At 44.3% G+C, this 23,804-nt stretch overlaps 1 protein-coding gene across 1 annotated transcript in view; it reads left to right on the top strand.

The window, feature by feature from the left end:
• Positions 1–23,804, top strand: part of LOC124550612 (protein PALS1-like) — a 570,361-nt gene that overhangs the window by 433,506 nt on the left and 113,051 nt on the right. The window contains exon 5 of the mRNA XM_047125331.1: positions 17,584–17,785. Within this exon, the coding sequence (XP_046981287.1) occupies positions 17,584–17,785 (202 nt within the window). The remainder of the gene's footprint in view (positions 1–17,583; positions 17,786–23,804) is intronic.

Here is a 23,804-nt window from a genome sequence, read left to right as displayed (position 1 = left end):
GGAAAGGCAATATATACAGTGAGACGGAAGGATTCATGATTGCAATACAGGATCAAACAATAAACACCAGATATTACAGCAAGCATATTATTAAAGATCCCAATACCACAACAGATAAATGCAGACTTTGCAAACAACAAATAGAAACAGTAGATCACATCACAAGTGGATGTACAATACTAGCAAATACAGAATACCCCAGAAGACAAGACAATGTAGCAAAAATAATACATCAACAACTTGCCATACAACATAAACTTATAAAACAACACGTTCCCACATACAAGTATGCACCACAAAATGTACTGGAGAATGATGAATACAAATTATACTGGAACAGAACCATCGTAACAGATAAAACAACGCCACATAACAAACCTGACATCATACTCACCAATAAAAAGAAGAAATTAACGCAACTAATCGAAATATCCATACCCAATACAACAAATATACAGAAGAAAACAGGAGAAAAAATTGAAAAATACATCCAACTGGCTGAGGAAGTCAAGGACATGTGGCATCAGGATAAAGTTGACATTATACCAATTATACTATCAACTACAGGAGTCATACCACAAAATATCCACCAGTACATCAACGCAATACAGCTACATCCAAACGTATATATACAGCTACAGAAATCCGTAATTATTGATACGTGTTCAATAACCCGAAAGTTCCTAAATACAATGTAACATATACCGTACAGTTAAAAGGAAGTCACGCTTGATCAAGGTCCGCGTCACTTTCCATTTTTAACCAGACCTAAGGTCTGAGAAAAATAGAAATAATAAGTGTGAATGTGATCCCATTGGTTACGTAACACATGAACAAGTGCCAGAAGGTTTGTTAGGCGCTGAAAAACTGGCAGTGGTAAAATATCTATGTGCCAACTATAAGAAGCCATTTTATTGCCTTCAGCAGGAATTATCCGCCAGTACATCACACTCATAGGCGCTCGTGAAGTGTGCAACAGGTGATAAAATACAAAATCCAGCAAAAGGAACTGTTTTGCTTTGTTCATTGTTAATAATAATAATAATAATAATAATAATAATAATAATAATATAAGGGGCAGCAGCCTTTTCAGTAGTTGCAGGGGCAACAGTCTTGATGATTGACTGATCTGGCCTTGTAACACTAACCAAAACGGCCTTGCTGTGCTGGTACTGCGAACGGCTGAAAGCAAGTAGAAACTACAGCCGTAATTTTTCCCGAGGGCATGCAGCTTTACTGTTGTTGCGGTCTTCAGTCCTGAGACTGGTTTGATGCAGCTCTCCATGCTACTCTATCCTGTGCAAGCTTAATCATCTCCCAGTACCTATTGCAACCTACATCCTTCTGAATCTGCTTAGTGTATTCATCTCTTGGTCTCCCTCTACGATTTTTACCCTCCATGCTGCCCTCCAATGCTAAATTTGTGATCCCTTGATGCCTCAAAACATGTCCTACCAACCGATCCCTTCTTCTAGTCAAGTTGTGCCACAAACTTCTCTTCTCCCCACTCCTATTCAATACCTCCTCATTAGTTATGTGATCTACCCACCTTATCTTCAGCATTCTTCTGTAGCATCACATTTCGAAAGCTTCTATTCTCTTCTTGTCCAATCTAGTTATCGTCCATGTTTCACTTCCATACATGGCTACACTCCATACAAATACTTTCAGAAATGACTTCCTGACACTTAAATCAATACCGGATGTTAACAAATTTCTCTTCTTCAGAAACGCTTTCCTTGCTATTGCCAGCCTACATTTTATATCCTCTCTACTTCGACCATCATCAGTTATTTTGCTCCCCAAATAGCAAAACTCCTTTACTACTTTAAGTGTCTCATTTCCTAATCTAAGTCCCTCAGCATCACCCGACTTAATTAGACTACATCCCATTATCCTCGTTTTGCTTTTGTTGATGTTCATCTTATATCCTCCTTTCAAGACACTGTCCATTCCGTTCAACTGCTCTTCCAAGTCTTTTGCTGTCTCTGACAGAATTACAATGTCACCGGCGAACCTCAAAGTTTTTACTTCTTCTCCATGAATTTTAATACCTACTCCAAATTTTTCTTTTGTTTCCTTTACTGCTTGCTCAATATACAGATTGAATAACATCGGGGAGAGGCTACAACCCTGTCTCACTCCTTTCCCAACCACTGCTTCCCTTTCATGTCCCTCGACTCTTATAACTGCCATCTGATTTCTGTACAAATTATAAATAGCCTTTCGCTCCCTGTATTTTATACCTGCCACCTTCAGAATTTGAAAGACAGTATTCCAGTCAACATTGTCAAAAGCTTTCTCTAAGTCTACAAATGCTAGAAACGTAGGTTTGCCTTTTCTTAATCTTTCTTGCAAGATAAGTCGTAAGGTTAGTATTGCCTCACGTGTTCCAACATTTCTACGGAATCCAAACTGATCTTCCTCGAGGTCCGCTTCTACCAGTTTTTCCATTCGTCTGTAAAGAATTCGCGTTAGTATTTTGCAGCTGTGACTTATTAAACTGATAGTTCGGTAATTTTCACATCTGTCAACACCTGCTTTCTTTGGGATTGGAATTATTATATTCTTCTTGAAGTCTGAGGGTATTTCGCCTGTCTCATACATCTTGCTCACCAGATGGTAAAGTTTTGTCATGACTGGCTCTCCCAAGGCCATACTGTATGGTTCAATAATGGTGGCGTCCTCTTGGGTAAAATATTCCGGAGGTAAAATAGTCCCCCATTCGGATCTCCGAGTGGGGACTACTCAAGAGGACATCGTTATCAGGAGAAAGAAAACTGGCGTTCTACGGATCGGAGCGTGGAATGTCAGATCCCTTAATCGGGCAGGTAGGTTAGGAAATTTAAAAAGGGAAATGGATAGGTTAAATTTAGATATAGTGGGAATTAGTGACGTTCGGTGGCAGGAAGAACAAGACATTTGGGCCAGGTAAATACAGGGTTATAAATACAAAATCAAATAGGGGTAATGCAGGAGTAGGTTTAATAACGAATACAAAAATAGGGGTTCGGGTAAGCTACTACAAGCAACATAGTGATCGCACTATTGTGACCAAGATACACACGAAGCCCACGCCTACTACAGTAGTACAAGTTTATATGCCAACTAGCTCTGCAGATGATGAAGAAATTGATGAACTGTATGATGAGGTAAAAGAAATTATTCAGGTAGTGGAGGGAGACGAAAATTTAATAGTCATGGGTGACCGGAATTCGAGAGTAGGAAAAGGGAGCAAAGGAAACATAGCAGGTGAACATGGATTGGAGGTAAGAAATGAAAGAGGAAGCCGTCTGGTAGAATTTTGCACAGAGCATAACTTAATCTTAGCTAACACTTGGTTCAAGAATCATGAAAGAAGGTTGTTTACATGGAAGAAACCTGGAGATACTAAAAGGTATCAGATAGATTATATAATAGTAAGACAGAGATTTAGGAACCAGGTTTTAAATTGTAAGTCATTTCCAGGGGCAGATGTGGACTCTGACCACAATCTATTGGTTATGAACTGTAGATTAAAACTGAAGAAACTGCAAACGGGTGGGAATTTAAGTTGATGGGACCTGGATAAACACACTAAACCAGAGGTTGTACAGAGTTTCAAGGAGAGCATAAGGGAACAATTGAGAGGAATGGGGGAAAGAAATACAGTAGAAGAAGAATGGGTAGCTCTGAGGGATGAAGTAGTGAAGGCAGCAGAGGATCAAGTAGGTAAAAAGACGAGGACTAGCAGAAATCCTTGGGTAACAGAAGAAATATTGATTTTAATTGATGAAAGGAGAAAATATATAAATGCAGTAAATGAAGCAGGCAGAAAGGGATACAAACGTCTCTAAAATGAGATCGACAGGAAGTGAAAAATGGCTAAGCAGGGATGGCTAGAGGACAAATGTAATGATATAGAGGCTTATCTCACTAGGGATAAGATAGATAATGCCTACAGGAAAATTAAAGAGACCTTTGGAGATAAGAGAACCACTTATGAATATCAAGAGCTCAGATGGAAACCCAGTTCTAAGCAAAGAAGGGAAAGCAGAAAGGTGGAAGGAGTATATAGAGGGTCTATACAAGGGCGATGTACTTGAGGACAATATTATGCAAATGGAAGAGGATGTAATGAGGATGAAACGGGAGATATGATACTGCGTGAAGAGTTTGACAGAGCACTGAAAGACCTGAGTCGAAACAAGGCCCCCGGAGTAGACAACATTCCATTAGAACTACTGACAGCCTTGGGAGAGCCAGCCCTGACGAAACTCTACCATCTGGTGAGCAAGATGTATGAGACGGGCGAAATACCCTCAGACTAAAGCAGGTGTTGACAGATGTGAAAATTACCGAACTATCAGTTTAATAAGCCACGACTGCAAAATACTAACGGAAATTCTTTACAGACGAATGGAAAAACTAGTAGAAGCCGACCTCGCGGCAGATCAGTTTGGATTCCGTAGTAATGTTGGAACACGTGAGGCAATACTGACCCTACGACTTATCTTAGATAATAGATTAAGGAAAGGCAAACCTACGTTTCTAGCATTTGTAGACTTAGAGAAAGCTTTTGACAATGTTGACTGGAATACTGTCTTTCAAATTCTGAAGGTGGCGGGGGTAAAATACAGGGAGCGAAAGGCTATTTACAATTTGTACAGAAACCAGATGGCAGTTGTAAGAGTCGATGGGCATGAAAGGGAAGCAGTGGTTGGGAAGGGAGTGAGGCAGGGTTGTAGCCTCTCCCCGATGTTATTCAATCTGTATATTAAGCAAGCAGTAAAGAAAACAAAAGAACAATTCGGAGTAGGTGTTAAAATCCAGGGAGAAGAAACAAAAACTTTGAGGTTTGCCGATGACATTGTAATTCTGTCAGAGACAGCAAAGGACTTGGAAGAGCAGTTGAAATGAATGGACAGTGTCTTGAAAGGAGGATATAAGATGATCATCAACAAAAGCAAAACGAGGATAATCGAATGTCGTCGAATTAAGTCGGGTGATGCTGAGGGAATTGGGTTAGCAAATGGGACACTTAAAGTAGTAGATGAGTTTTGCTATTTGGGGAGAAAAATAACTGATGATGGTCGAAATAGAGAGGATATAAAATGTAGACTGACAATGGCAAGGAAAGCGTTTTTTAATAAGAGAAATTTGTTAACATCGAGTATAGATTTAAGTGCCAGGAAGTCGTTTCTGAAAGTATTTGCAAGGAGTGTAGCCATGTATGGAAGTGAAACATTGACGATAAATAGTTTGGACAAGAAGAGAATAGAAGCTTTCGAAATGTGGTGCTGCAGAAGAATGCTGAAGATTAGATGGGTAGATCACATAACTAATGAGGAGGTATTGAATAGAATTGGGGAGAAGAGGAGTTTGTGGCACAACTTGACAAGAAGGAAGGACCGGTTGGTAGGACATGTTCTGAGGCATCAAGGGATCAAAAATTTAGCATTGGAGGACAGCGTGGAGGGTAAAAATCGTAGAGGGAGACCATGAGATGAATACACTAAACAGATTCAGAAGGATGTAGATTGCAGTAGATACTGGGAGATGAAGAAGCTTGCACAGGATAGAGTAGCATGGAGAGCTGCATCAAACCAGTCTCAGGACTGAAGACCACAACAACAGCAGCAACAACAACAACACATAAGTGTCATGCGCATACAGTTAAGACAATAGTCATAAGTAGGGTTTGAACGCAGGACCTTTGGCACGATGACCTAACGCTCTACCAACTCACCAACGTGAAATCCACGAAACTATCATCCACAAATACACCTCTCCTCTACTTCGTACATCTGGTGTTATCTTTAATTACCGTTCACGGGTGTTCCACTGGACAACAGCGCGTAGCACGAAATAAATCGGAGTTTTGGTCGACATTCTTACCGACACACAGCGTTTGGTACCGACCTGGGTGTCTGACACGTGAGGTTTGGGTGTGAGTAATCTCGTCTCCTCCTACATTCACTCAGCGGCGACACTTTCTCGTGTATACATGTCCGGCTTGTCAGTCTGTTTATCGATGCTACAGAGAACGCACAACTAAGGCCCGTTCCAAGTTAATGACGCAAGCGCGAGGAATAAGTATGAGGAGGAATAAGGAGATAAACTATAACAATTTACAGATATAAAAGGTACAACTACTGAACTGTATGAAATAAAATCGTCATAACTTCTGAACGGTTTTCGTTAGGACGTTCAAAATGCACGGTTGGCCAAGATGCATGATGTCAATTAGTATGCGCTGTTTGGTTCCGTTTAGCGACGAAGCCCACTTTCATTCGGATGGGTTCGTCAACAAGAAGACTGGCGCAATTTGGGGACTGAAAATCCGGATTTCGCGATCGAGAAGTCTCTTCACCCTCAACCGGAGAATGTGTGGTGTGCAATGTTCAGCCACGGAATAATCGGTGCGATATTACATTTTGGGACGGTGTCTACCGAACGGTACATGGAGGTTTTGGAAGATGAGTTCATCCCCATTATCCAAGGAAACCCTGATTTCGACAGGCAGTGGTCGATACAAGACGGAGCTCGACCCCATCGAGGTAGGAGATTGTTTGATGTCCTGGAGGACTCAACACATGCGACACCTTTTTCTGGGGCTGTATTAATGACAAGGTCCACAGCAATGACTTCGAAACCATTGCTGAGCTGAAAACAGCCATTCAGTAGGTCATCGACAGCATCCATGTTCCGACACTTCAGCGGATCATGCAGGATTTCGCTATTTGTCTGCGCCACATCATCGCCAATGATGGCGCGCATATCGAACATGTCATAACCTACCGAGTGATCAAAAAGTCGGTATAAACTTCAAAACTTAATAAACCACGGAATAATGTAGATAGAGAGGTAAAAATTGACACACATGCCTGGAATGAAATGGGGTTTTATTAGCATAAAAGAAGTTCACAAAATGTCCGACAGATGGCGCTGGACAGCAAAACGTCAGTGACTGCGTATGACAATCGTGTATAAAAGGAGCTGTAATGAGAGAATCAGATGCGCCAGCAGTCGCAGCATGTTGACGTTACCTGAAAAGGCGCTTTTAGTGAAGCTGTATTATGAGAATGGGGGATGTGCTAGTTACGATCCTATCGCCATAGCAAGGGGATTCGAACGGGTAAAGGTCCGTTGACAAATGCAGCTGTGCCGAGAATGATTTCGAAGTTCGAAGCCACGGGTTGTTTAGACGAAGCTCATTTCACGCACCGATGGTGTTTCAACGCCCACAACTGCAGAATTTGGGCTACCGAAAATCCTAGAACTCCATTGCACGACGAGAAAGTCACGGTATGGGTTGGATTTACCACATCTACCGTTATCGGGCCTTTTTTCTTCGAGGAAATGTGTGATTCTGGTTTTGTAACTGCTACCGTGATGGGTGAGAGGTACGCCGATATGTTACAGAATCGCATCATCCCCAGCCTGGCTGATAAACACCTGCTGGAACGTACGATGTTTATGCAGGATGGCGCTCCACCCCATATTGCTAGAGGCGTGGTAGATCTCTTGCGCGCGTCGTTTGGTAAAGATAGTGTGCTCAGCCGTCACTTTCGTCATGCTTGGCCTCCCAGGTCCCTATACCTCAGTCCGTGCAAATATTGGCTTTGGGGTTACCTGAAGTCGTAAGTGTATCGTGATCAACCGACATCTCTATGGATGCTGAAAGACAACATCCGACGCCGATGCCTCGCCATAACTCCGGACATGCTTTACAGTGCTGTTCACAACATTATTCCTCGACTACAGCTATTGTTGAGGAATGATGGTGGACATATTGAGCATTTAACATGAGTGACGTAGAAGTAAATATCCTCAGAGTAGTGAAGCAACTCAAAACACGTAATAAAAGCAAGTCTTATGGTCCAGACTGTATACCAATTAGGTTCCTTTCCGAGTATGCTGATGCATTAGCTCCATACTTAACAATCATATACAACCGTTCGCTCGACGAAAGATCCGTACCCAAAGACTGGAAAGTTGCACAGGCCACACCAATATTCATGAAAGGTGGTATGAGTAATCCACTAAATTACAGGCCCATATCGTTAACGTCGACATGCAGCAGCATTTTAGAACATATATTGTGTTCAAACATTATGAATTACCTCGAAGGAAACGGTCTATTGACACACAATCAACATGGGTTTAGAAAACATCGTTCCTGTGAAACACAACTAGCTCTTTATTCACATGAAGTGCTGAGTGCTATTGACAAGGGATTTCAGATCGACTCCGTATTCCTGGATTTCCGGAAGGCTTTTGACAATGTATCAAAGAAACGGCTCGTAGTAAAACTGCGTGCTTACCGATTATCGTCTCAGTTATGTGACTGGATTTGCGATTTCCTGTCAGAGAGATCACAGTTGGCAGTAATTGACGGAAAGTCATCGAGTAAAACAGAAGTGATTTCAGGCGTTCCCCAAGGTAGTGTTATAGGCCCCTTGCTGTTCCTTATCTATATAAACGATTTGGGAGACAATCTGAGCAGCCGTCTGCGGTTGTTTGCAGATGACGCTGTCGTTTATTTTGTTGTCAACGACCTACATAGGGAGGAACGATCAGCACGATAAGATAAGGGAAATGAGAGCTCGTACGGAGAAATATAGGCGTTCATTCTTTCCGCGCACTATAGGAGATTGGAATAATAGAGAATTGTGAAGGTGATTCGATGAACCCTCTGCCAGGCACTTAAATGTGATTTGCACAGTATCGATGTAGATGTAGATCCCTCAAGAAAGAAACTGAGTCTAACTGATTTTTAACAAACGACTGAAAATATCGAACTGACTCTCTTTCTGTTTACAGTACGAGGTGGGCAGTCCGGCTTTTAAGGCAGAAGTCCGGTCAAATATAACGCCCTGACCGGTTTTTACTTATTTTTATTTATTTATTTATTTATTTTACCTAGAAATACTCCACATGGCTGAGTCGGATTTCATCTTGTAGTCTCCCCCCCTCCCTTCCTGATTCCACCTGTTGTCCACATTAAACAATGCCCAGTCCAGGTAATTAATAAGCAAAGACTTTTATGAAGATTTGAGAGGAGCAAAGATTACAATAAGCTTTCAGGTTTACTTAGCTTTGTTATGTTGAGATGGCTCCAATTCAGCTTCTCTAGGGGTCTGATTCTTGAAGCTGAAACTAAATAAATTTGAAGGTTGTTGTTGCAGCACATTCGACGTAAATATATTTTCTCTCATTTTAGTATATCACACAGTATTTTGATTTTTCACGTTAACAAAGCCGAAATTGCAGTGTTCGCACAAAAATACAAAAATGTCTCCGATCATGTCAAAAAATGGCTCTGAGCACTATGGGACCTAACTTCTGAGGTCATCAGTCCTCTAGAACTTAGAACTACGTAACTAACTAAGGACATCACATACATCTATGCCCGAGGCAGGATTCGAACCTGCGAGCGTAGTGGTCCCGCGGTTCCAGACTGAAGCGCCTAGAATCGGTCGGCCACTCCGGCCGGCAACCGATCATGTCAGAGGCAAGCTTAAAACTCTCACACTCTGCGGAAATAACAATATTCCAAAGGGTTTACAATTTTTCTTAACAAGTGAATTTCTACTTGTTTTCGTTACATTATTAATTTCGATTATTATTTCATAAACGAATCCAGAAATAAAAATAGTAAACAGTACAGAATTGCGTAATTAATCATAAATTTAAAGTGTGCGAATAATTCGTAATTTCAAATGTTTCTAAAAAAAAAATAGTTTAATCGTAAATTCAGAACTGGTACTTATCGATTATAACATCGAACTAAGATATTTTATAAAAGCCTGCCTGAGTGGCCGAGCGGTTCGAGGCGCTTCAGTCTGGAACCGTGCGACCGCTACGGTCGGAGGTTCGAATCCTGCCTCGGGCATGGATATGTGTGATTTCCTTAGGTTTGCTAGGTTTAAGTAGTTCTAAGTTCTAGGGGACTGATGACCTCAGCTGCTAAGTCCCATAGTGCTCAGAGCCATTTGAACCATATTTTATAAGGTAACTCCTTTTCATAAATTTTAGCTTGAAAATTATAGGAAAGTTTTCAGGAAAGCAAGTAAGATAATATTGACCTGTCCAAAATTCGAAAAATAATACTGGTATCGATAACTACTGTTGAGGGAAAGTAATGCTAGAGGAGGATGTCCCGTTGCAACCCTCATGAGCGCATCGGAGGGTGTAGTGATCCCAGTTTTGAAATGGTGTCCAGTTGCGTGCGAGGTAAAAGAAAAAAAAAAAAAAAAAAAAAAAAAATGGACGACGACAGAGAGAGAAATCGGGGCAAGGAGTGGTGGGATGAGCAGCGGGGTGGGGGGGTGGGAGCAGGTAGATCTGACCGGAAGTTCGGCGCAGGCGCCACAATGGAGCATCGGAAGTGACGCGTGGACTAACCGCACCCTGGCGGAACTTCCGGGAGATTGTTTCCTAGCGCACCCGGTGCATGCTCTGTGTGTGTGTGTGTGTGTGTGTGTGTGTGTGTGTGAGAGAGAGAGAGAGAGAGAGAGAGAGAGAGAGAGAGAGTGAACGGACGGTAGGCAACTGGCTAAGCGACCAGTTGTTGGCCGGCGTGATCGGCACGAGTTTCCACAGCGCCTCGCAAGTTCGGCGCGTGTCGATTTCGGGAGTTGTAACTGGTTCGAGATCAGGATTACGTGTTAGCGCGACGTGCGTCGGTTCCGTAGACAGTCGAACCGACGTTTCTCGCGGATGGGAAGCGTCCAACAGCTGCACACCAACACTTCCTCCCGTGGAGGATGCTCCGCGTCTTCTGCGAGGGTCTGACGTCATTACGTGCAGTCGGAGTGACGTCAGCGTCTGCTTTCGGTGCGGTGCCGCGGTCGCCGTGTTGACCGAGTGTTCTCGCGCCAGTATCTAACTGTCTGCAGTGTGTCGATGTATGCGTCACTGTGGCTGCTGAATGCACGCTCGTGACCGCCTGTGCCTATCCAGAACTGTGTGGGCAGTGTCACCTCCGATATAGTGGGGACTTGAGGCAGTAGACACTTCCCTCCTCTTGAAAGTTACTTATTTGTGGCAAACTGTCTTTTGCGCGGTCGATGGAAACTGCAGGGGTACACCTAAAGACCACGACTGAATGCCTAATCGATGACTGACTATTTAAACTGTTAAGAGTCTCACGTTCTATGAGATCGCAGTTCACATGCCGGCTCCGCCAACCAGATTTAGCTACTCCGCGACTTACGTGTTCCATGGCCTCGCTCAATGCTTAATGCCGCGTGCTGGCGTAGCTCTTTTCTCCATCCTTGGCCAACCTCCCGTCTTCAGACCGTAAAATAAGTGAGAAATACATTGCTCAAAAAACACGCAGTAAAAACTGTCGCGTTCAAGCTTACCCTCTTTTCGTGTTACGTCGGGGATACCGGCAACGTCTTTGCAACAATACAATTTCGGTTTTACTGCCGAAGCAGATCAGCTTCTACCGAGTCTATCCCACCACGATTTCGCGTTCGTGAGTGTTAACTGTTTCAAACTTTCGCTACACGTTGCCAGCTAGTTCTGCTATCGGTGGCTTCTGCACAGGTTCTGTCTGGTACTATCCGCTGTCTACATCGTGGATAGGGGCACGCACTAGTATATTCTATCTATCTCTATTTAAGAAATTTCGCTTTTCTCTGTTGTTGTTTTTTTTCGAATATAATTTTGAGAGTACTTAGCCAGCGATACGGCAATAGCAGATGTGACGTGCTGCTGGGGTGCACACTAGATACTGCGATATACAGTAATGAGGCACAACTTACTGTGTTACTATTTTCAACCCTCGTTCTGCCATACAGATTTAGGCTCTTCGTCTTTCCGTGAGGTGAATTCCCGGATGATTCCTTGACCGAATCCCTCGTTCCACCCTTACCCTGCTTAGTTCTAAAGCTGCTTATTTGAATTTCGGCCTTTTCTTCCTTGTTTAAATTTCGGCCTTTTCTTCCTTTCATTATTAAAGTGGCCTCCACAAAAACTTTCGAAGATTTCAGTGCGAGATGTTAAAAGCTATAAATGAAGGCTCTGAAGATATGTAAACACAACACTCAGGTGAACGGATGTGACAACACGTTGCATATTGATATTTAGTCCCTTGAGCATATGGCCATATTCTGAACACATATTTACATAAAATACACAATGACAATAATTAGTTTATTTGAGGTACTGAGTAGGTCACACAAGAGCGGCGAGCGCTTCAATTCAAGATTCACAGTAACAAATAGCTGGTGCGTATCTCTTCTTACGTAAACACTTCGTCATTTTTACAGTGTAAACCCGTTCACCTTTCTATTTATTACGGAGTTGCTCTAAATGTATAAATTACTGTTGCTGAGGTACCTTATTACTAGCTCGTAGACGATAATTATCGCTTATCCCAACGGAGTAACGGAGCACTCCTGGACGCGAGGAATGGTGAATATTCGGTTGTTAAGTACTTAACAAGCCCTTCTTACTGAATTCCTTAGCAGGGGGCCAGCAAAGAAGAGGTGGTCGACATCCTCAACATTTTAATTCCTGCCCTCACAGTAGGCTATTTCAGTATCCCGTGTGATACAAAAGCCTTGCGAAGCTATAGTCGGTTTTGTGGAACAAAAGTTTCGCTGGGATCTCGACTTCGACTGCCTCGTGGTAACCGCCTTTTAATTGCCTTGATTCGTTCTAGTATTCTTGCCTGAGGAGTTTAATGCGGCATTTAACAAAGTTACAAAATTCTTTGTGGGGTAATTTTATACCAAGTATATCTAGAGGTACCTCCGTTAATATTGCTCCCTTCGCAACTGCATGTACTTTGCTGCACCCGCTTTGAGTGCCGTCGTCTTCGTGAGAGCTCCATTTTCTGTTGCACTGCTCTATTATGTCGATGGTCTAATTGTATCTACTGGCTTGGAAACGTCAGCGATATTGCCGTTACTCATAAAAGAAGAAAGCGCCCATAATAGCGAGGAAGGGAGGAAGAATCGATGGGTTGTTAGAGACTGTTCTTGGATTTCAGCTGAAGAAGGATCTCGATGCAACACCGGGTACGGTAAAGAAGAGAACAGTCTATGCTGGTGGCAGTAATGCGCCGAATGGCTTCCCTGTGGACGGCAAAGAAAGAGGAGCAGAAACGACTGTCGACGGAGCCGCGAGAGAAAAGTTGGATAAAAGAACCGAGGCTAGGAGCGTAGAAACGGTTTCTGAGGAAAGTGCACACTGTTGCAGGAAGCAGTTGGGTGATCGAGCCGCGTATGAAGCGAACTGGTGGAGATGACAAAGAAGTGATTTCTGAGAATAAAGTTGACGGAACTATAGGGCAGGGGAAAACGAGAGGCGTGGGGGTGGTTCGGGTTGGCATAGCAAGGGGGGAGGAGCAGGACAGCGGCGATAAAGCTGAAGGCGACGTGTGGACTGTCAGTTGCTTTGGACGGGACAGCAGCGTGCGTGACGTCATACGTAGCCAGCGAAGAAGCGAGCCATGGTGTCCGACACGCCGACGCGGAAGAGGCTCAAGAACTTCCGACAGGTACAGTACGTTCGGCTGACGGAAGTAGCGTCCGAATTTCACTTCTTAATTTACAAGTGAGTTTTGGAAACCAGGTTGCAAATTTTCGCTCCCTGCGAATTTCCACACCCACACACTTGTTACAATTGCTTAAGTCCAGTTTTATACATTTTTTTAGTGAATTCTGAAGGTGGCAGGGGTAATATACAGGAAGCGAAAGGCTGTTTACAATTTCTACAGAAAGCAGATGGCAGTAATAGGAGTCGAGGGGTATGAAAGGGAAGCAGCGGTTGGGAAGGGAGTCAGACAGGATTGTAACCTATCCCTGATGTTATTCAATCTGTATATTGAGCAAGCAATAAAGGAAAGAAAGAAAGGTAGGAGTAGGTATTAAAATCAATGGAGAAGAAATAAAAACTTTGAGGTTCGCTGATGACATTGCAATGCTGCCAGAGACAGCAAGGGACTTGGAAGAGCAGTTGAACGGAATAGACGGTGTCTTGAGAGTTGGGTATAAGATGAACATCAACAAAAGCAAAACGAGGATAATGGAATGTAGTCGAATTAAGTCGGGTAATGCTGAGGGATTAGATTAGGAAATGAGACACTTAAAGTAGTAAAGAAGTATTGCTATTTGGGGAGCAAAATAACTGATGATGGTAGAAGTAGAGAGGATATAAAATGTAGACTGGCAATGCCAAGGAAAGCGTTTCTGAAGAAGAGAAATTTTTTAACATCGAGTATAGATTTAAGTGTCAGGAGGTTTTGAAACGTGGTGCTACAGAATAATGTTGAAAATTAGGTGGTAGATCACGTAACTAATGAGGAGGTACTGAACAGAATTGGGGAGAAATCTGTGGCAAACCTGACTAGAAGAAGGGATCGGTTGGTAAGATACATTCTGAGACATCAAGGGATGGCTACTTTAGTACCGGTGGGAAGTTGCGGCGGGGGGGGGGGGGGGGGGGGGGGAGTAAAAATCGTAGAGGGAGACCAAGAGATCACTAAGTAGATTCAGAAGGATGTAGGCTGCAGTAGGTACTGGGACATGAAGAAGTTTGCACAGGATAGAGTAGCATGGAGAGCTGCATCAAACCAGTCTCTCGACTGAAGACAACAACAACGTCTGGGACATTTTCACAAATGAACTGTTAAATGGACTTATGTCCATGCACCATAAACACCTTAAAATACTTATAAATTGCGTCTGAAATCAAAAGTGGTGTGACAAAACGTCCATGAATAACAGTAGCAGCAGTTATAGTAGTAGAAGTCACGCAGTTGAACCAGGCCGCGGCAAACAGGTTTTTTCTGTTTTCTCAAAAGTAGAATCAATAGACTTAAGCTCTTTTAACAAGCAATGATTCATATATATTGTGGGTTGTGCACAGTGTGGAGTAGTCTCATGCGAGCCGGGCTTGCTAAGGTTTTATTTTCCTGACGTCGATATTCGATGACAGTAAAAGAAATGAACTGACTGAAACTCTTAAAGTAGGCCTAGTTACAAATAAATCATTGTGGAAATCACTCCACGTCAGTACTAACGTATCACCTCTGTCTTGATTTGTAGATCAGATGACTGTATGTTAAACCATAATCTTGTATTTCTCTTCCGAAGACGATTGGTGTATTCACTGATTTGCAGTGATGACTCAAGCCTACATTTAAAAACATTGTTTTGGATAATTTCTCGAAAACAGATGTTCTAGAATCAGTTTGTAATGAAGATTCCGAAAATTACTTTCAATTTCTTCTATTGCGTAAGAATACTTAACAAAATAACTTATTATGTATTAAAAATTTAAGTAATCGATACATAAATATTAAAAGTTAAATCAATGCCTATATTTTTGTAATTGTTTTATTTTTTTAGATATATAATAAAAGTTCTACAAGCAGGTGACTTAAAAACATTATAAGTACTCCATTGCATTTAATATTCAAACTCTCCTCTTTGATTCCTCGCCGAACCTCATCTTTATTCCTCCTCTTCAACATCTAACAATAGTCGACCATCATATTTTCATTACATCTTGACTGTTACCTCTCCTTAATGTCGTGCTGGAAGTGTTCTCTTAGTTTGTGCCCCAGATTTTCATGGAAGTAGTCAATATGCGAGTGTAGGAAATGGACTTGTACATTCATGCTACAACCAGAATTCTTGATATTTATCCAACACGATTTTGACAATCTCCTCCTAATTTCGATGTTTTCTATTCCCTAAAAAATCGTCAGGAACAGACCCTAAGGCAGCCATTGCATCTTTCCCTCTAAAATACACTGAATTCTCATATTTGTGACTTTCCATAAATTTGTGACTTTGACGACCAACAAAAACTTCAGACTTCAATTTATCTTGATTGATGAAGAAACATTTCACAGAAAGGTATTTGAGACATGATCCATCAATTCCAATTAGACAAGTAATCGTGGAAGAAACTTTTTACCACAAGCGTTTGTTGCAAATACCTCCGATTTGCCCAAAGTTTCAACGAAGACGAAAAATAGCGACATACGTAAGATTTGTATCCTGCAATGCACTCGACCTATATAGGTCAAATTAAGAACTGCGTACTACCTTCATAGCTCAATTGTGTTACAGGATGCCAATATTGCTTTTTTTCGTCTTCGGTAGTACTAGTATGCTGTTCAGGTGACCTGTGTAGGTAGTAATACTAGTGCTGGCGAAGGTGAGAAAAAGCGAAAGCTGTAAAATTTGTATTCGTACTGCACTTGACCAATCCTGCTTCCATATTCATAGAAATATGTGAGTGAGGTAAACTGAAGAGTAGGATACTGTGCTTAACATTAAGTTTAGAATATGGATGTACAATCTGTGTGTCTACCATCTGGTTTCTCTGTCCTACTTTCCTTTGTTTCTCAATACTCGTCTTTGCTGTTAAATCTGTGCAATACATCATCTCTGATAACTTCTGACGTCTCAAAAACATCGTTTGGTGTTGGGAGTACCTATATTGTTGGCGACACCCCAAATCACTTTCGGCTTCCCGACCAGTGTTCGGTTTATACTGCGGAGCTTTACGCTGTTCTCCAGGCTGTCCACTACATCCGCCGCCATCAGCGGATACAGTACGTTATCTGCTCAGATTCTCTCAGCTCTCTCCTCAGTCTCCAAGCTCTCTACCCTGTCCACCCTCTGGTCCACCGGATTCAGGACTGCCTCCACTTGCTCCACTTGGGGGGCGTCTCGGTGGCGTTCCTCTGGATCCCAGAACACGTTGGTATCTGTGGAAATGAGGCGGCCGATATAGCGGCCAAGGCTGCAGTCTCTCTTCTTCGGCCAGCTATTCGCACGATTCCCTTCACCGATCTACGGAGTGTTTGATGTCGTCGTGTTGCTCTTTTATGGCACGCACATTGGTCGACACTTCCCAATAATAAATTGCGGGACGTGAAATCTCTTCCCTGTGCTTGGACCTCTTCCTCCCGAACTCGTCGTCGGGAGGAGGCATTTTTAACTAGACTCCGGATAGGGTACTGTCTTTTTAGCCAACGACATCTTTTAAGCGGCGATCCTCCCCCGCTCTGTACCCACTGCTCTCAACTGTGGACGGTGAGACACCTTTTACTCGAGTGCCCCTATTTTACTCCGTTACGCGTCCGTATACAGCTGTCGCCTGATATATCTTCCATTTTAGCAGATGACACGCGCTCAGCCGATCACGTTATCGAGTTCATTAGTGCCAGTGAAATGACGTCAGTCATTTGAAGCTCTTTTTCGGGACAAACAACCCCCCTTCTATAGTGGTTTTTTAAGCTTTCCTTCTGTTCTTGGTTTCCCCACTTTTTTGAGTTTTGCTCCCATTGCTGCTGGTTTCCAGTTTCGTGTTTTTTGTTTTTTTGTTTTTTTTACCTTAGTCACAGACCGGACGCTAATGACCGTAGCAGTTTTGCGCCCTAAAACCATAACAAAAAAAACTTCTGACGTCATTGGTCAAAGTACAGGAGCCTTAGGTCAAAGCTGACAGGTTGTATCCCATTCCTCAGTAATTCCAAATGCAGCTTACATAGCTTTTCTCGAATACCTCACACCGCGCAGTGTTTTTGGTGAGCCTGACGTTTCGACCTCTGTGTCCCGTCATCAGGAGCAGCTGCGGAAGCGCAAGGAGGCGGAGGAGCAGCAGGAGGCGCTGAACCGGTCGCTGCGCGGGTCGCGGAAGCTGCAGGCGCTCGAGTCGCGGCCGCACGGGCTCGTCAACGACGCCTACTCGTCGGCCGACGAGGACGACCTTGGCGCCGTCACGGGCCAGCAGCAGCAGCAGCTGGCCGCCGTGCACAGGGTCATCGGTGAGTAACTTGCCCGACACTACTTCTTTCATTTATTACAGACTAGCCGAGAAACATTTTTTTGTTGCACGGCTTAGGTGGAAGCTCCGTCGTCGCATACGACTCCAACTTCGAAGTGTGCAACATGGGGAGATGCATTAAGCATACCCTTCGACACCCCTGAATTGCAGTTTGCCTGATTTCAGGCGCATAAAAGGCAAAATGTGTGTCCAAGTTTCAGACAAACACTGAAGAGCCAAAGAAACAGGTACACCTGCGTAACATCGTGTAGGGCCCGCGCGAGCACGCAGAAGTGCCGCAACACGACGTTGCGTGGACTAGACTAATGTCTGAAGTAGTGCTGGAGGGAACTGACACCGTGAATCTTGCAAGGGTGCCCATAAATCTGTAAGAGACGTGGAGACGTGAACAGCACGTTGCAAGGCATCCCAGATATGCTCAGTAATGTTCATGTCTGGACAATTTGGTGGCCAGCGGAAGTGGTAAAAAGCGGAAGAATGTTCCTGGAGCCACTCTGTAGCAATTCTGGACGTGTGGGTGGTTGCATTGTCCTGCTGGAATTGCCCAAGTCAGTCGGAATGCACAGTGGACATGAATAGATGCAGGTGCCCAGACAGGATGCTTACGTACGTGTCACCTATCAGAGTCGTATCTAGACGTATTAAGGGTCCCATATAACTCCACCTGCACACGCGCCACACCATAATAGAGCCTCCACCAGCTTTAACAGGGTCCATGCAGGGTCCATGGATTCATGAGGTTTCTTTACACCCCTTGATACGCCCTGCTGAACCCGCAGTACAGGACAGGCAGTTGGAATTGTGGTATGGGGCCAAAATGAGCGGCTGTAAGTTACACTCGAACACATATAACTTTATTTATCTGACCAAACATTACAGTACAAATTCTTGAACTTAGTTTTCGGCTGAATACGCCACACTATCTTATGCCTTAAGGGCACAACCACTTTAATTTTTAAAAAAGGCTAAAAGCCATTAACTCAAAATTCAGACACCAAAGAGAATATTTAGAAGGCAGAAGGCCTTACGTTAAGTAAGTTCTATAATTTCGCTGAAGGCTCAAAAATCTAACAGTTGAAAAGCAACAACCTTTATTTAGAGACGGCTGAAGGCCCATGATTTAAGACTCAAGGTAAAATTAAATAAAAAACACAAGGCAGAAGGCATTATCTTCAATTAGGCTGAAGGCCCCAAACGATGTAACACTTGACAAGCGAGGAACTTTAATTTTAAAACGGCTGAAGGCCCATGACTTAAGAGACAACTAAAATAATAATTAGTAGTCAGAAAGCTTTATCTTTAAACAATATATTATTCAGGCTGAAGGCCCAAACAATCTAACACTTGACAAGCAAGGAATTTTAATTTTAAAGTGACTGATTGCCCATGACTTAAACCACTACTAAAAACAATTCAACTTTAATTCAAAACCATCGGTTATGAACCATACAAAAACACACAACAGAAAATAAGAAACGGCAGTGCAGTGATCAGCGCTCAAAAGTTTCGGGGGTCGGCCAGCACTTGAAATACTAAGGATCACTTAGGTCAGGCAGGCAGTCGGTCCAACCATTCTCGATCCGACGACAACCCACCCAACAGACAGTCAACAGACCCACCGACAAGGTAACTTGCGCTCCACTCGCCCAGAACACAACCGGGAATTCAATGCAAAACGTAGAAGGCATGGACGCCCACTACTAAGCATACATTAAGGTGTCGGACTACACACTGTGCTGGACAGCGACCACTCGGTGAGGAAGGACGTCAATGGCCAGGGCAGGTAACAGGAACGTTAACGGCCACAAGGCAGAAAACTCCGCTGGTCACGTCAACTGCAAATAACCAAATAGTTAGACTCCACAGGACAGTGGCTAAAACACTGGACTCGCATTCGGGAGGACGACGGTTCAATCCCGCGTCCGGCCACCCTGATTTAGGTTTTCCGTGATTTCCCTAAATCGCTCCAGGCAAATGCCGGGATGGTTCCTTTCAAAGGGCACGGCCGACTTCCTTCCCCGTCCTTCCCTAATCCGATGAGACCGATGACCTCGCTGTCTGGTCTCCTTCCCCAAAACCAACCAACCAACAGTGGCTAAACGTTCGCCAACTCGAACACACACGTTGTTGCTAGCGGGAATGTCCCAACAGCCAACAACGAGAACCAAACGGCACAATGTGAACAGTCCAAACTCAACTTTCGTGTCCACAGTCCGTGAGCCACACACCTCGTAGCAATGGGAACAGCCCCACCCACTCCGACACTGCGTAGAGACTGCAAGTGGGCCCGACCAAACTAGGCCCTGCTGAGATTTCCTCACTGCTCCATGCCAACCGACCGACTGCCACACGTCAGCACGGATGCAGCACTAAAATAACTGAGCAGTCGCCATCACAAGCTACACACACTTGGACGAAAACTAGACAATACTAACGACAGCGACTGTGCAACAACAAGGACGCATCACGAGTCGGCACACACAGGCAACCCATAAGCGATCGCCTGCCAACATACACGTCGTCCTACAATACGACTGACCGACGACCTACCAAGGTAGTGCGCACCGAAGTGATATGTATCGGCAACCGTCGGGCGAGTCATGGCTGTCCGGACCTCACTGCAGCCGCGCCCCGACTGAACTTGTGCAGCGTCCTAAGTCAAACACTGCCAGGTCTGAACTGCACTGCTAGTGCCTCTCAACTCAGTGGCAGATCCGAACTCACTCCGAACACACGACAACTGGGAAGTAATAGCAGTCCGCAAAGATAATACTCCAGAGCCTATATCGATAAGCGCCGCTGCTGCCGGTCGCGGGCAGGCAAGGCGGCAACTCGATGACACCAGTATAGAAATTAACATAACGAGGTGGTAGTACAGTAAAAACAGGATGTCGAATGAGACATGGCACGAACACGAGCCACCTACGGCTCACCCTTACACATCCATCCGCTCGATACAATTTGAAACGAGACTCGTCCGACCAAGCAACATCTTTCCAATCGTCAACAACTCAATGTCAGTGTTGAAGGGCCCAAGCGAGGCGTAAAGCTTTGTGTCGTGCAGTCATCAAGGGTAGACGAATGGGGATTCGGTTCCGAAAGCCTATGTCGACGACATTTAGTTGAATGATTCGCACGCTGACACTTGATGGGCCAGCACTGAAATCTGCAGCAAGTTGCGGAAGGGTCGCACTTCTGTCACGTTGAACGTTTCTCTTCAGTCGTCGGTCGTCCCGTTTTTTCAGGATCTTTTTCCGGCTGCAGCGATGTCAGAAATTTGACGTTTTACCAGGCTCCTGATATTCACGATACACTCGTGAAATGGTCGTACAGGAAAATTCCCACTTCATCGCTGTCTCGGAGTTGCTGTGTCCCACCGCTCGTGCGCCGCCTATAACACCACATTCAAACTCACTTAAATCTTCCCGAATGAGATTTTCGCTCTGCAGCGGAGTGTGCGCTGATACGAAACTTCCTGGCAGATTAAAACTGTGTGCCCGACCGAGACTCGAACTCGGGACCTTTGCCTTTCGCGGGCAAGTGCTCTACCATCTGAGCTACCGAAGCACGACTCACGCCCGGTCCTCACAGCTTTACTTCTGCTAGTATCTCGTCTCCTACCTTCCAAACTTTACAGAAGCTCTCCTGCGAACCTTGCAGAACTAGCACTCCTGAAAGAAAGGATACTGCGGAGACATGGCTTAGCCACAGCCTGGGGGATGTTTCCAGAATGAGATTTTCACTCTGCAGCGGAGTGTGCGCTGATATGAAACTTCCTGGCAGATTAAAACTGTGTGCCCGACCGAGAATCGAACTCTGGAGGTTCGCAGGAGACCTTCTGTAAAGTTTGAAAGGTAGGAGACGAGATACTGGCAGAAGTAAAGCTGTGAGGACGCGGCGTGAGTCGTGCTTCGGTAGCTCAGATGGTAGAGCACTTGCCCGCGAAAGGCAAAGGTCCCGAGTTCGAGTCTCGGTCGCACACAGTTTTAATCTGCCAGGAAGTTTCACTTAAATCTTGATAACCGCCATTGTAGCAGCAGTAACAGATCTAACAACTGCGCCAGACAATTGTTGTCTCGTATAGGCGTTAGCGATCGCAGCGCCGAACTCTGCCTATTTAAATATCTCGGTATTTGAGTACGCATGGCTATAGCACCTCCTTCGCGCGTCGGTGTAGAAGTGCAATTGGCACACCTGTCATTTGTTCTCAGGTTGTTCATGTGGAAAAGTTTCCGACTTGATTATATGGTGGCGCGGCACGAATCACCAGATTTTGAACGCGGTATTGTTGTTAGAGATATTTCGAAAACCGTTAGGGGATTCAATATTCCGAGAGCCACAGTCTCAAAATTGTGCCGATGAAATAAAATTTCAGGCATTTCCTCTCACCACGGAAAACGCAATGGCAGACGGTCTTCACTCGACTACAGAGGGCAGCGGCGTTTCCGTAGAGTTGCCAGTGCTATCGCACAAGCAACACTGCAGAGATCAATGTGGGACATACGAGTCCTGTACAAGTTTACATTTTTGAACATTTAAAACGCAAGTTGTCAGTCATTGCACCAATTTGAAGCATTATCAAGGTTCGATTGAATATTAGTGCAGCCTCGTTTGCACTGTGCTTCGTTGTAGGTAACTGCATCAGTTGCGATATGTCTGAGGTTGGTATTAAGATTGCCCCTTAGGTCATTAATACAGGGTGAAAAGTATTTAAACCGACAAACTCTGGGAGATTGTAGGGGACATAAAAACAAATATTTTCCCTAATGTCATTTTTTCCTAGGAGGATTATTTAAACTGGTGGAAGCCGTATTACGCTCTTCAGTTGTTAGAGGGCGTATTAGGCTCTTCAGTTGTAGGCAACTGCTGTCCACCAGTGTGGTAGTGCATTGTCTCTGTTTACTGATGGAGCGATACACGTGGAGTGAGTACACTGATACGATTGGTGCGTACTACGTAGTGCACCACAACGGACGAACTGCACAGCCGGTTTATCAACAACAATATCCTAATCGCCGTATCCCGCATCATACGACCTTTGCTGCTGTACACCAACGTCCGCGTGAGACCGGGTCATTTAGCTGATTACCTGGACAGGGACGCCGTCGCACGGTAAGAACGCTGCAATTTGAGGAAGCTGTCTTGCAGCATGTGGAGCGGGATCCAACCAGCACTCTTGAAATTGCACGTAACATGGGGACTAATCAGACGAATGTAAGAACAGTCCTTCGAGAGCAATTGTTACGTCCATTTCACTTATAGCGTGCCCACAACCTGGAACCAGTTGATTATCCAGAGCACAGATTTCGCAGTGGTACCTGGAACAGTGTGAAATGCATCCTACAGTTCCATCCTCTGTGTTGTTTACCGATGAAGCAACGTTCGGGCGTGATGGAGTCTTCAACATGCACAATTCGCATGTTTGGAGTGAGGATAACCCACATGCCGCAGTTACTAGCGCTCATCAAGTGCGGTTCTTCGTTAATGTGTGGGTCTGTGTTGTTGGGGACTGTTTAATTGGACCGTATCTGCTACATGGGCCATTAAATGGCAAACACTATAACAATTTTCTCGCCAGAGCATTGCCATAATTTGCTGGAAGACGTCCCGCTCCCTACAAGACAACGCATGTGGTTCCAACATGACGGGGCGCCGGCACATTTCAGTCGTCGTGTGCGTGGATTCCTGGACCGACGCGTCCCAGAAACGTGGATTGGCAGAGGTGGTCCTGTACCATGGCCTGCTTGATCCCCAGATACGTCCCCTCTGGATTTTTTTGTGTGGGGAGAGATGCATAACCTTGTTTACGCAACTCCTGTTGCATCAGAAGAGGATCTGGTTACCTGGATAATAGCAGCAGATACAGCACCAGCAACAATTCAGGGTACTCCTGCGGTTTTTGCCCGTGTGAAACAGAACATGATCCGACGTGTCAATGGAGGCATTTTTGAAAATCTAATGTAATTGAAATTGGGTTTTGTTAATATGTTGTCTCTTGG

This window comes from Schistocerca americana, chromosome 9, assembly GCF_021461395.2.
Source record: "Schistocerca americana isolate TAMUIC-IGC-003095 chromosome 9, iqSchAmer2.1, whole genome shotgun sequence".
Lineage (NCBI taxonomy): Eukaryota > Metazoa > Arthropoda > Insecta > Orthoptera > Acrididae > Schistocerca > Schistocerca americana.
This window is presented reverse-complemented; position numbering and strand designations above follow the sequence as displayed.